The sequence below is a fragment of the Rana temporaria genome, chromosome 1 (assembly GCF_905171775.1).
Source record: "Rana temporaria chromosome 1, aRanTem1.1, whole genome shotgun sequence".
NCBI classification, from domain to species: domain Eukaryota; kingdom Metazoa; phylum Chordata; class Amphibia; order Anura; family Ranidae; genus Rana; species Rana temporaria.
The window spans coordinates 50,216,310-50,231,124 of record NC_053489.1 but is presented as its reverse complement, the minus strand read 5'-3'; the positions used below and the strand labels follow the sequence as shown (position 1 = coordinate 50,231,124).

The following is a 14,815-nucleotide window of genomic DNA, read 5'->3' as shown; positions in this document are numbered from 1 at the left end:
CTCAGGGCCTACCTAGAAGCCACCGACCCCTTCAGAAACTCTGAGAGACTTTTCAGCTTCCATCAGAACTCTGGCATCTTGGGTTGTAAAGTTAATCCAGAATGCCTACAGTGTGAAGAATATCCTCCATCCTGAGTGAATGCTCATTCTACAAGGGCAGTCTCAGCTTCCTGGGCAGCAAGGGCTAATGTTTTGTTGGAGACGGTGCGCAGGGCCGCCACCTGGTCTTCTCACCATACGTTCCTCAGACACTACCATATTGATCCAGGAGCTCTCACGACTGTTGAGTTTGGAAGAAGGGCAGTTCAGGCTGCTATGTCCTCTTCTAATTAAACATTTATTGTTAAGCATTATCCCACCCATGTCATCTAGTTATTTAACACAGGTATGCTGCCATGGAGGCACCAGGAAAACGGAAAATTGTATCATACTTACCAGTAATTTTCCTTTCCTGGTGCCTATCCATGGCAGCATACGTTCCCACCCTCTGTATTCTATATTACGGAGCATGTTGGGGGAGGGACTATGCCTTTAATTTATGCTATTCACTAGTCCTGAAGGAGGAGTCGAGGCGGAGCTCTATCACAGGTATGCTGCCATGGATAGGCACCAGGAAAGGAAAATTACTGGTAAGTATGATAAAATGTTCTGTTTTGCACAAAGTGCAGATTTAAATGAATAAGGAAGTGGTGATCAGGGGAAGCTGTGCAAATTAAATAAAGAACTTAAGACTTTCCCTATTCCTTCCGATTAGAGAATAGACAGCAGTTTTACACGTTTAAACCAAACTCGATACAAAGCATAGGTGCCAGGCAGGTTAGTGTACGGTGGCCTGTGTGATTCATTGCCACTTACTAAGTATTTTTGACAAGGATCTTGTACACAGTATCCACATTCTCAGTGTTTGAGTTCTAGGGAAAATCTCATCTTTTTACAATTCGATTTTCATATGCAGAATGCAACATTTTGCCGGCTTATCCTGCATGCAATTAGCATCTTAGAGCATACACTCATAGGTGTGTGCACAGGGTGTGCCGGTTGTGTCCTAATCGCCCTGTGCGGTGGATGTTTTAGGATGGATGAACGAACACAGTGAGCAATCGGTACTGATCATTCCTGTGTTCATTCTATACTAAAGCATAGTAAACTACTGGTAAACTACCCAGTCTCAAGTCTTTTGCAGAGTCTAACAGGTTTTTTACTAAGATTGCCCTGTATTTGGCTCTATCCATCTTCCCGACAACTCTGACCAGCTTTCCTGTCCCTGCTGAATAAAAGCGTCCCCACAACATGATGCTGCCACCACCATGTTTCGCGGTGGGGATGGTGTGTTCAGGGTGATGTGCAGTGTTAGTTTTCAGTCACATAGCATTTGCTTTTAGACCAAAAAGTTCAATGTTGGTCTTATCTGACCAGAGCACCTTCTTCCACATGTTTGCTGTATCCCCCACATGGCTTCTCACAAACTGCAAAGTGGACTTCTTATGGCTTTCTTTCAACAATGGCTTTCTTCTTCCCACTCTTCCATAAAGGCCAGATTTGTGGAGTGCACGATTGATGCCTTGTACACATGATCGGAATTTCCAATGAAAAAAGTCAGACGGAATTTTTTCATCGGATATTCCGACCGTGTGTGGGTCCCATCTGACTTTTTTCCATCGGAGTTTACAAATAGAACATGTTTTATTTTTTTCCGATGAAAAAAAATCCTATCGGAAATTCCGAATGTCTGTGTTGAACTCCAACGGAAAAAAAACACCCAATGCTTAGAATCAAGTCGACGCATGCTCGAAAGCATTGAACCTAATTTTTCTCGGCTCGTTGTAGTGTTTTACATCACCACGTTTTGGATGGTTGGAATTTGGTCTGACAGTGTGTATGCAAGACAGCTTGAATGGAATTCAGACGGAAAAAAATCCATCGGAAATTCCGATCGTGTGTACAGGGCATAATAGTTGTCCTGTGGACAGATTCTCCCACCTGTGGATCTCTGCAGCTCCTCCAGAGTTACCATGGTCCTCTTGGCTGCTTCTCTGATGAATGCTCTCCTTGCCCGGCCTGTCAGTTTAGGTGGACGGCCATGTCTTGGTAGGTTTGCAGTTGTGCCATACTCTTTCAGGTGATGGATTAACCAGTGCTCCTTAAGATGTTTAAAGCTTGGGATATTTTTTTATAACCTAACCCTGCTTTAAACTTCCCCATAACGTTATCCCTGACCTGTCTGGTGTGGTCCTTGGCCGTCATGATGCTGTTTGTTCACTAAGGTTCTCTACAAACCTCTTAGGGCTTCACAGAACAGCTGGATTTATACTGAGATTAAATTACACACAGGTGGACTCTATGTATTAATTATGTAACTTTTGAAGGCAATTGGTTACACTATATTTTCGTTAGGGGTATCAGAGTAAATGGGGCTGAATACAAATGCACGCCACACTTTTCAGATATTTATTTGTAAAAAATGTGGAAAATCATTTATAATTTTCCTTCCACTTCACAATTATGTGCCACTTTGTGTTGGTCTATCACATAAAATCCCAATAAAATACATTTAGGTTTTTGGTTGTAACATGACAAAATGTAAAAAATGTCAAGGGGTATAAATACTTTTTCAAGGTGCTGTATGGACCTAACTGTATAGTACATTAGGCATTGGGAGAGCCGGGTCTGGCAAAAACAATGTGCTTTTGAGCTCATTTCAGGTAGCCCAATGGAGGAACCCAGTTGAAGGCGAATTGGTTTTGCCTGGAGTTAGTCAGGGCTCATCTGTAAGTCATTGAGGAGGTCTTGCCATGATTGCATGTTCAGGTCTGTCTGTGACAGTATGGATGGAAGGCCCTGACAGACCATTGACTGTGTGACAGACCGAGCTGTGTGACTGTTGAGGGTCAGAGGTAGTCAGTCTGTAAAAAGACCAAGGGCAAGAGCCAGAGCGTCAGACAAGGAGTTTAGCAGAGAGGTTAGGACTGGTGCATACAGAGCTGTGTTGCAAATCGCCAGGAAGAGAAAAAATAGTTTTCTGTGTTATGCTGAAATAACCTTTGTAAGGGTAATACTGTGCTTTATTCTTCTTTCCTGATGAATAAAAGTGAGTAGAAAGTCGTAAAACATACCTGGGAGAGTGGACTGAAGCCCTGTACACACGGCCCGGATTCTCGTCAGGAAAAAAAACGTTGTTTTTCCTGACAAGATTCCTGGGAAGATTCACTTGCCGGCTGAGTGTACAGACATACGATTCAAAAGAACCACCGTTTTTTTTAATGGCACGAACGTGGTGACATCATCGACTACAATGAGCATGCGCTCGCCACATTCAATGCCATCGCCGCCATCTTGCTTCACCCTACCTATGCCTTGGAAGCTACCGCGCATTTGCGTCAAAGTCATTCCGAGCATGCAAGGGTTTCCATGGACGCAGGCAAGTATACACACCCTCGGGTTTCTCGGCAGGAAAACACTGCCGGAATCTCACGACGAGAAACTAGAGAGCAGGTTCTCTATTTTTCTCATCGATATTCTGGGCAGTTTTCTTGACAAGAAACCTCAAAGCCTCGTACACACGCTCAGTTTACTCGGCAAGAAAGCTCTGCCAGCAGTTTTCTTGCTGTTTCTTGCTGAGAAAACAGTGCGTGTGTACGAGGCTTTAGTCTTTAAAACTCTTTGTTTAAAGCTAACACACCACTAAATATATAGATTTATTTTCTTCTTATTTTCTAACTTCTTAACTCATTGCTCATCCAAATTTATTGACACATACAGCTGTTATCTAATGATAAATCACACATGGGGTAAATGTGTTGTAACTTTGTCACTGTTAAAAAAAGCATTTATTGTTCTGCTTACCGCGAAAGCTCTATTTGTGGCACCTATCACGGCGACACCATTTCGGAACCACTGGTAATGGGGAAGCGGTTTTCCCACTGCACCACACTCCAATAGCAGTCTGCTCCCCACAAGAAGTTTTTGGGGTTGAGGTTGGTTGCTGATTTGTAGTTTGTCATCGAATAGCCCTACAAAAAAGAATACAAAATGGCAAGTGATATTCAAAGCTGAACAAACATCTAAATACACAATTGAAACCCACGGGAGCCGTTTCTACCTGTTTTTCTGATCATCCATTCCTAAGCCTTTCCATACATCACAGCCAGCTTAGTGACCTGACTTTTTCCTACTGCAGTTAAGCAACACAGCTAAGTCACCTCCCTACCTCCAACCCAGCCACTCTCAATCAGGGTTCAGGGGAACCCTAGTGTTCCTTCAGAAGATAACAAAAATGACTGAACTTGCAGGTACACATAGAGGACATGGATTCCAAATAAGTATTAAGGCTGGGTCCCTATACATAAGGCAATTTAAACAGTAATTGGCCATATTTGCCTTTCCAATTTTATAATGACCCTCTCCCGAGGGGGAATGAGCTACCGCGCTAGTATAAGGGTCACTTAGGTTTGTGGTGGCATGACTAGGCAAATACACGTTGCTCCCCCATGTGGGAAAGCATGCTAGTGATCGAAGCTACACTAATAAGCCTGCTCCCGTCCGTCACCGCTGGAGAGGGGGTGTTCCGGGAAGCTCCATCTGACCATCTTCGGCCAACATCTGGCCCGTGGACGATCAAGAGGAATACAACATTCCAATATGGGCCCTGTCTCCCCTATAGCAGGGAGAGGGGCAGCAAGCTGTATACCAAGTGAGCCCACCCGCAGTACAGTACCTAACTTCTTCTCGGTTGTTTGGTCCAGGTAGCCATGGGTGAATACAGAACATAACACAAAAAACAGACAAAGTAAAGGTAAAGAGAATAGTGGGGGTTAAGGAAAGGGGGGAAAGAAAAAGGGGGCTCTCCCCTCCTGGCACACACCCTTGCTCATACTGAGAAAATGTCTGTAGTGGGGTCCAACTGGCGGTTTACAGTTCAGAGGGGACTAAGGCAGGGTTTGACAAATTTGCTTGAAATTTAGGAGCCAGAAAACGTGCCCGTCCCGCCAAGCTCGCGCGCAGAAGCGAACACATACGTGAGTAGCGCCCGCATATGTAAACGGTATTCAAACCACACATGTAAGGTATCGCCGCGATCGTTAGAGCGAGAGCAATAATTCTAGCTCTAGACCTCCTCTGTAACTCAAAACATGCAACTTGTAGAATTTTTTAAACGTTGCCTATGGAGATTTTAAAGGGTAAAAGTTTATCGGGATTCCACGAGCGGACGCAATTTTGAAGCGTGACATGTTGGGTATCAATTTACTCGGCGTAACATTATCTTACACAATATAAAAAAACATTGGGATAACTTTACTGTTGGCGTATTTAATTAAAAAAAGTGTATTTTTTCCCCAAAAAAGTGCGCTTGTAAGACCGCTGCGCAAATACGGTGTGACAGAAAGTATTGCAACGATCGCCATTATATTCTCTAGGGTGTTAGAATAAAAAAAATATACATAATGTTTGGGGGTTCTAATTAGAGGGAAGGAGATGGCAGTGAAAACAGTAAAAAAACACACATTAGAACTGCTGTTTTACTTGTAATGCCAACGGCCACCACCAGATAGCGCCAGGTCACAGAAGGCAGCTTGGGCCTTCACAAGGCTGCAAAGCCGTTGCCTAAATTACCGGCCGTCGCGGGCCCGCCGCGATCGCGCAGCGGTGGATTCGCACGGAGACACAGGATCCTGTGCCTCTGTGCGCCCCACCTCCCCCGCCGCACGTTCGCGGCGGGGGAGGTGGGGTGCCACGGCCTCAATTACCGGGGGAGGTGGGGAAGCCGTGGCCTCAATTACCGGCGGGCCCGGGCGTCAGGTCGCAATTACGACAAGAAATTGTGACCTGGCGCCCGGATTTTGTCGAGGCCTGGACTAAGGTGCAGTACAAGTGGTGTTCCCACCCGTATTGGGATCTCTATCCTAGGGGGTTTGATGGTGCTGATCGATATGCCCCCTAAGGGAAGGCTCAGCATTGACCTCCCATTTGATGGTACCTGCATAGCTCCAGGGTCATCACCACTTGGCAGAGTCATGGCATGTACAAGTGATCTTTTTTGCTGTCTCTAAGGGTGGCATTCTGACCACTACTGTATAGGGGTAATTTTTTTCCCACTGAACAGCAAGGAATTGGTTTTTGCAGGGGTTCCTCGAGACCTGAATTTTTTTCAAGGGTTTCTCTGTGATTAAAATTTTGAGAAAGGCTGCTTCAACCTGTGACAACGAAGGAGCAGCAACAGACTGATGTGGCTATCTCTATCTCGATTCGATTTTTTATAAAAAATAACAAACATGTTATACTTATCTGCTCTGTGCAAGGGTTTTGCACAGAGCAGCCCAGATCCTCCTCTTCTGGGGTGCCCCACCAGCGTTCATCCCCTTCATCCCATGCCCCCACGGAAAGCCACTTTCTATGGGGGCGTGCTCCTGGGTCCCGCTGCTGCGTCCATTGACACAGACAGTAGGACTCGGCCCCGTCCCCGACTCCCATGTCACTGGATTTGATTGATAGCAGCCGGAGCCAATGGCTCCAGCTGCTATAAATCCATCCAATGAGGACAGAGGCAGCGGCTGGAGCCACTGGGCTTGTGCTCATCGCTGGAACGGATGGGCTCAGGTAAGAAAAAGGGGAGGGGGCTCTGTGGGCAGCTGCTGCAAAGAAGGTTTTGCCCCTTAAATCATGAAATTAATTAAGGTGAAAAACCTTGAGACTTTACAATCCCTTCAAGGCACAAATGTTAAAAAAATAGGTACTGTGACAAACTCACCCGGAACAGAGGCTTTTGGAGGGGACTGAATGCTTGCTTTATGCCTTGCGATCATGGACCCTGGCATTTGTGGGAACGGTGCTCTTTGTGAGCTGTATGCCTGGGGACCCTGTATAATACTAGAGTGACTGATTCATACTGTTGAGACGTGACGTCTACCCAGAAAAAGGAGACATCTATGAGTCACCTAGTCTGGGTAAATGATTAGTTAATTAGCTCATGTTAATTTATGTTCTGGTTACCTCCTCTTTAACTGTATATAAGGTTGTATTCTTGTTTTTATTAAACACTCCATGTTCAGCAGACAAACAAGTCTCGTCTCGTTGTGTGCTTGTGAGCAGCTGAAATATCTGATATCTATATCCAGACTGATAGGAAGCGGAATATGACGGAAGCACTCAAGCGGAGTGTGGGACGTTCCGTTACAGGTACATTTTGAATGAAAGTGTCCATTCCATTTTTTTTTCACACATTATGATTGCGTATACCAATGAATTTCATTGGTATAAGCAACCATTTTTACTGAATGAAACTGATTAATTTAATGACTTTTGTTGCGATTAGCCAAAGCTAATCATATGGTACAGATGGACTGTGATTGGCCCTGTCTGTACCATGTGATCACTGTTATCAGTCACAGCTAGCAACGCAATTGCATACAATGGATGGTATAAATGGAAACCATCCGTTGTTTATAATTGTCATGTGATCTGCTGTGATTGGTCACAGTGATCACATGATACTGGCAGCGGCCCGGTATAGTGATTAGTCATTGGCTGTGTCCGTTGGACACAGCAGGTTACAGATCACGCACCTGCGTGGCGCCAAAAGCAGTGCTTTCTGATGGGATGTCATATGATGTCCACTCAGAGGGACAAAAGGCCCGGCCATCAATCTGTTATAGGGCTGGACGGGAAGGTTTTAAAGCTAAGAGTTCCAGCGCCATTAACTCACCCACTCTCTGAGGCAGAAATATGGGAGCTATCATAGACTTTTTTTGGAGGTGCAAACTCCATAATGGTCATACTGTACATATACATGCTCTAGTACTTTGTGCGTCACTGACCCAGAAAAAGTGTGTGTAAATCTTTTGCTTTTTCCAGATCAGTGACTCGTCAAGTAGTAAAGAAAAGGATAACAATCCTGGTATCCATCAAAAATAAGACAAATGACAGTTCTTGTATTTCTGTCCAAATAGCTTCATGGTAAGAGAAAGCCAGGAAATTACACATAGGCTTATATATTTAAATGTAGCACTACCCCCACAGGAGCCGCTGAATAGATGCCCAGGGTTCTTTTGCCAGTAAATACTCCACAGCCAGGCACACGATCCTGATGACTCTTCAGCCTCATTAAAGGGACACTAAAGGGAAAACTGTTTTTGTTTAAAAATAACAAACATGTTATACTTACCTCCGCTGTGCAGTTCGTTTTGCACAGAATGGCCCCGATCCGTGTTTTCTGGGGTCCCTCGGCGGCTGTCTCGGCTCCTCCTCGCAAAAGCTTTCCACGTTCATGCAAGCTCCCTCGCATGGTGGAAAGCTTTTGCGAGCGCGCTCCCGTGATACAGCGGTGGCAAAAGCCGCCGACTGTATCACTTGGCCCCGCCCCCTTGGTGCGCCGCGTCATCCGCTGTGATTGACAGCAGCCCCAGCCAATGGCTGCGCTGCAATCAATCCGCCCAGCCTAGCCAATCAACGGCCAGGCTGGGAACTGAATAGCAAGACGAGAACGCGCACAGGACATTTTCGAGTGGAGAGGTAAGTAAATCGGGGGCTCGGGGAGGGGGGGCGGTGCTATGTTTTTTTTACATAGGATTCATTAACTTTTACCTTTACAACCCCTTTAACCAATCTAGGGGTATGCTTTTTTGGATGCTTTAATGAAACTTTAACTTGGATAGTTAGTGGGTTGTTGTAGGATACTCCAGGGACCTTGAGTAGCAATTTAAGGACACTAAAGTCTTTTCACATGTAAATGATGGTCTGAGTGGAAATCCGAGCAAAGTCCTTTCACTAAGAAATAAATAGATTGAGCTCTTCAGGACACCATAAGCATAAGAGGGATGGCAGCACCACACGGTCTTGAGGATCTCTCACACACAAGTCTGTAATCACTAATGTCCTTGGATAATCGGTTGCCTCCTTCTAATACCAGACTAGATCCTCACATGACAACAACCCCTCAGTTAGCTTCAGAAAATCCTCAGCAAAGTAGGCATTCAGCTAGCTGAACTGAGGGCTCAATGAACCACGGACACATGGCAAAATTACCTAGGGGGCAAAAAGCCCCCCTAGGCTGTGATCTCCTACTCAGTGAAAACAAAAAAACCCTGCTTTCAGTCTCATAGTATTTATACACACTCCCAGTCACCTACTGGGCACCTCTCCACATGGATTTGCCATTGCTGCATAAAAATTCAGCTGCTTAGCAAACTCTCCCTGCCAGTGCCCACTATCTTCCAGGACATTTCTGGAAAAACAGGGGGGAAGCAGATAATCCTGCAGCCACTGAAACAAAGAACAGGCCAGAGCCACCAAACACAGCCACACTGATTGCAGTGAGCCACAACTACGTTTTCCTAACAAAGAAATGCATCCCCACTAAATACAGCAGGTCAGAACACCATTTACCTAACCTAGTACCTATGTAGGAGGGTGCTACATAAACAATAAAGCAATTTTTGCACTTTATGACGTGGCTATCCAGGGTATTTCTAGATGTAGCCCATCAAAACCAATGTCAAGCTTTTAGGGTTATTTAGAAAAATAGAGAAGATGCAGATAAACCGCATAAATACAGAGAAGCACATTCTTTCTAAGCATTGGAAATCCCCTTAAACAACTCCTAATGGTCTGTGACATTTTATTTGGTGTGCAATGTATTTATTGCCCAGAGATCTCTCTACAGGTCTATAGAATGTCCTTCGGAGTCAGCGTTCGTTACATCTACTTTGTCTCGCCAAGTAACTCACCGTGACAGGCCAGATTGCTTTCAATAACATCCAGCTGTGCCCAGTTACTGTAATGAAAAGAGTGACTGTTGTTTACTCTGCAGATGTATAAGCCAGCATCATTCACATCCACAGGGTTAAATACCAGCTCTGATGAGTTCCCATATGGTACCTGGATCGGGATATGAAACAAAATGATAAATCAACAGGTTATATGTCACATGCATCGGCCTTCCAACATTACATATAGTTGATGGACAATTTTATTATGTAATTTTAAATATTTTTAGTTTTGCAAATTTAAATAAAAGCACCTGGTGATACTGCCTTAAAAGTCAGTGTTTTAGACCCCTTTCACACTGGGGCATTTTTCAGGCGCTTTTGGGCTAAAAATTGCACCTATAAAGCTCCTGAAAATGGCTCCTCCACCGCTCCTGCCCATTAAAATGAATGGGCAGCGCCGCTGAACCTCCGGCAAAGCACCACTGCAGCGCCGCTTTGTGGGTGGCTTTTGCGGAGGTATTCGGCTGCTATTGGGGCACTTTTAACCCCAGCTAGTGGCCGAAAAGGGGTTAAAGTCACCGCATTAAAAATAGCAACGCCGCGGACGCCTCGTGTGAAAGCGGTCTGAGGGTAACAACACTGTCCCTGCATCTCAGTTTTGCACCTATGGTGTCACCATGTCATGGGGTCTTCCAGTTGGGGTCTACAAGTAGTTGTGCCAACACACATTAACCAGACATGTCCCACTGTTGTCACTATTGAGAAAGCCTCCTTAAAATATGCCAATAAAAGACAGAAATGGTGATCTCCTCCAAAGTTTAACAGTATCCTTGGATTTTAATGTAAAGTGGAAGTCGAGTCAAAACTAAGCTTAATCCTGCTCTCATCCTCATTCTAAGCCCTATACGATTTACCCGGTAAAGCAGGGGTTACCAAACCTTCTGAACAAAGGGCCAGTTTACTGACCTTGAGGCTTTAGAGGGGCCAGACTGCAGCCAGTGGGATTACAAAATGCCAGGGATTTGGAGAGAGCAAACAGTGCCTCATTGTTGGTATTCAAGGTAGGAATTGTGTTTATGGGAGGAATGGTGCCCCATCATTGGTGTCTGTGGGAGGAATAGTGCCCTATAATTGGTGTCAGTGGATGGCATGGTGCCCTATCATTGGTGTCGGTGGATGGCATTAAGGGCCAGATAAAGGCAAACAAAGGGTCACATCCGAACCACGGGTCTCAGTTTGGAGACCACTGCTGTAAAGGATATATTTGTATACAAACCTAATCTAAGGGCACCATGGTGTGGCACGTGATCTCCCCAGAGGCCCCCTTCATGGGAGAGGAGAGAGCAGCAACAAAGGCATTGACTATACCCATAGACTTACTGTAGGGCATCCACTGTCCCTCCTTCCCCCTGAGGCCAGCGCTGGGAGTTGATCACATGACTGGACCAGAGTGCCCTTAGATTAGGCAAGTATACACATCTTTCCTTTAGAAGGTAGTTAGTAAAGGGCTTATAATGGGAGTAGGAGCAGGTTTAAACTTAGTTCCACGTTAATGACTCTGAGATTAAAAAAAACACATCACAGGTTAAATGTCCATATACAGTCAGGTCCATAAATATTGGGACATCGACACAATTCTAATCTTTTTGTCTCTATACACCACCACAATGGATTTGAAATGAAACAAACAAGATGTGCTTTAACTGCAGACTTTCAGCTTTAATTTGAGGGTATTTACATCCAAATCAGGTGATCGGTGTAGGAATTACAACAGTTTGTATATGTGCCTCTCACTTTTTAAGGGGCCAAAATTAATGGGACAATTGTCTGCTCAGCTGTTCCATGGCCAGGTGTGTGTTAGTCCCTCATTATCCCATTTACAAGGAGCAGATGAAAGGTCCAGAGTTAATTTCAAGTGTGCTATTTGCATTTGGAATCTGTTGCTGTCAACTCTCAATATGAGATCCAAAGAGCTGTCACTATCAGTGAAGCAAGCCATCATTAGGCTGAAACAACAAAACAAACCCATCAGAGAGATAGCAAAAACATTAGGTGTGGCCAAATCAACTGTTTGGAACATCCTTAAAAAGAAAAACGCACCGGTGAGCTCAGCAACACCAAAAGACCTGGAAGACCACTGAAAACAACTGTGGTGGGTGACCGAAGAATTATTTCCCTGGTGAAGAAAACACCCTTCACAACAGTTGGCCGAATCGAGAACACTCTCCAGGAGGTAGGTGTATGTGTGTCAAAGTCAACAATCAAGAGAAGACTTCACCAGAGTGAATACAGAAGGTTCACCACAAGATATAAACCATTAGTGAGCCTCAAAAACAGGAAGGCCAGATTAAAGTTTGCCAAACAACATCTAAAAAACATTCACAGTTCTGGAACAACATCCTATGGACAGATGAGACCAAGATCAACTTGTACCAGGGTGATGGGAAGAGAAGAGTATGGAGAAGGAAAGGAACTGCTCATGATCCAAAGCAAACCACCTCATCAGTGAAGCATGGTGGTGGTAGTGTCATGGCGTGGGCATGTATTGCTGACAATGGAACTGGTTCTCTTGTATTTATTGATGATGTGACTGCTGACAAAAGCAGCAGGATGAATTCTGAAGTGTTTCGGGCAATATTATTATCTGCCCATATTCAGCCAAATGCTTCAGAACTGATTGGACTGCGCTTCACAGTGCAGATGGACAATGATACTGCGAAAGCAACCAAAGAGTTTTTTAAAGCGGATCTCCCACGCAAAATCGTTTTTTTTTAAATGGTCTATTTTAATGTGTAATAGCACTGCTGTGCTAAACTCACGTTTCCGGTGTCCCACCGCCGCTCCGTTGTAATATTGTCCCCAATAAATATTTATATTCTGTGTTTCCAGACGTTGCCATCTTAGCTATGGGCGTTAGATTCCCATAGGCAGGCACTTCCTATTTGCGGTGGATGCTGTCCCAGCATCCACCGCTCGATCTCGCGCATGCGCACTGGCAAAGGTGACCGGCGGCGTGAGCGTCTCTGCTGTCATCGCAACAGCAGGCGTATGAATGAAAAGTTCCCGCCCCGTTGTGATGATAACACAGCCTCGAGTAACACAAGCACAGCCTGAAAGACCGGAAGTTTAAAATGCCCGCCCCTTCCTTTGTTTACATCTGCGTCACTTCCTGCAAAACGAAGTCGAGCGATGTTTGCTAACAGAGCGGAATATTATAATTAGGGAGCTCTGACACAGGCTCCCAGCAGACACAGCGCGGCACAGGAAACTGAAGAAAACACGTCGAAAACCCGAGGGGGGGCAGACCGGAAGCCTGGCTGATTAATAAGGTACACGAACACTATATTAAATGAAAATAGCCGATTCCTCATTATTTAGGGGCAGTAGGAATATTGAGCTGCAGTTGAATTAAGGGTGGAGATCCGCTTTAAGGGAAAGAAGTGGAATGTTATGCAATGGCCAAGTCAATCACCTGACCTGAATCCGATTGAGCATGCATTTCACTTGCTGAAGACAAAACTGAAGGGAAAATGCCCCAAGAACAAGCAGGAACTGAAGACAGTTGCAGTCAGGGGCGGACTGACAACTCATGGGGCCCCCGGCAATAGGAGATTATGGGGCCCCCAGGCAATAGATTATAGGGCCAGACAGTATATATATATATACACACACACATACATATATACAGTATATACATACACAGTTTACACACACAGACACACAATATACACACACAGTATACATACACACACACTGAAAAGGTACTGGAGAGGCGGGGCAGCTATAATCTTAATATTTGTTTTAAAAAACACAGATTTTTACATACTGCCCCTGGTTTTACTGAGACTGGCAACCCTGATGGGGCCCCCTAGTGGCATGGGGCCCTCGGGCAGTGCACGAATGGTCAGTCCGCCCCTGGCTGCAGTAGAGGCCTGGCAGAACATCACCAGGGATGAAACCCAGCGTCTGGTGATGTCTATGCCTTCCACACTTCAGGATGTAATTGACTGCAAAGGCTTTGCAATCAAGTATTAAAAAGTGAAAGTTTGATTTATGATTGTTCCATTACTTTTGGTCCCTTAAAAAGTGGAAGGCACATATACAAACTGTTGTAATTCCTACACTGTTCACCTGATTTGGACCTAAAAACCCTCCAATTAAAGCTGAATGTCTACAGTTAAAGCAAATGTTGTTTGTTTCATTTGAAATCCATTGTGGTGGTGTATAAAGCCAACTAAAACTAGAATATATTTTGTTGCATAAAAAAAAACACAGATAGACATTAAAGTATCATCCCTCAGTGATTAATGAGCACATGTCTTTTCCTCTCCACTGCATTTTTGTTTCATACATATCTCCTTTTGATAGTTAGTAGTCATTACCTCTTTGTCCATTTTGAACCACTGGTAATTAACTATGGGATGACCGGTTGCTACACAGGAAAGCTTGACCATTTGTCCAGACTGGACAGCCACTGACTCCGGTTGGACCATCACTCTTATCCCTGAAACACAGACAGTTGGTAACATTTTGCATTACATAAAAAACAACAATATCTTGATTAACAAACATTTTCTGACCAACTCCACACTAAGCTAAACTAAATTGATATATTGTTATTGTGCATTTGCTAGTAAACTGAATAGTTTTTTGGCTTCTTGCATGCCTCCCTGGGACTCCAGTATGAAGGCATCTTTACCAGATGCCCAGTTCAGCCAAACTACACTATAAAGTTTAATTATTTGACTACACTATTTGACTTACTTCAGCCAAGTAAATTGAGGAATTAAAGTGGTTGTAAACACTTACAGACCACTTTGACCTACAGGTAAGCCTAGATTAAGGCTTACCTGTAGGTCCAAGAAATATCTCCTTAAAGCGGGAGTTCCGCGGGAAAACGTTTTTTTTTTAAGAAGTTTTTGTAACACTGATGGTACAACGAAAATTGTACTCACCAGTCTCCTACTCGCAGCCGCTACCAAGATGTTTTCCCCCAAAAGAATATCTTATAAAAATCGATGATGGACATTGCCATCTTGACTGCGGGCACTCTGAAGCCCTCCTGAAGGGATGCGGTGAATGTATCCCGCGCACGCACAGTGTGACGGCGAGCA

At 44.6% G+C, this 14,815-nt stretch overlaps 1 protein-coding gene across 2 annotated transcripts in view; it reads right to left on the bottom strand.

Moving 5' to 3' along the window:
* Positions 1-14,815, bottom strand: part of MALT1 (MALT1 paracaspase) — a 175,933-nt gene that overhangs the window by 115,651 nt on the left and 45,467 nt on the right. For both annotated transcript variants that reach the window (XM_040337760.1, XM_040337753.1), the window contains exons 3-5: positions 14,084-14,205; positions 9,720-9,870; positions 3,844-4,010 (exon numbers count right to left, since the gene is read on the bottom strand). In XM_040337760.1, coding sequence (XP_040193694.1) covers positions 3,844-4,010; positions 9,720-9,870; positions 14,084-14,205 — 440 coding nt within the window. The remainder of the gene's footprint in view (positions 1-3,843; positions 4,011-9,719; positions 9,871-14,083; positions 14,206-14,815) is intronic.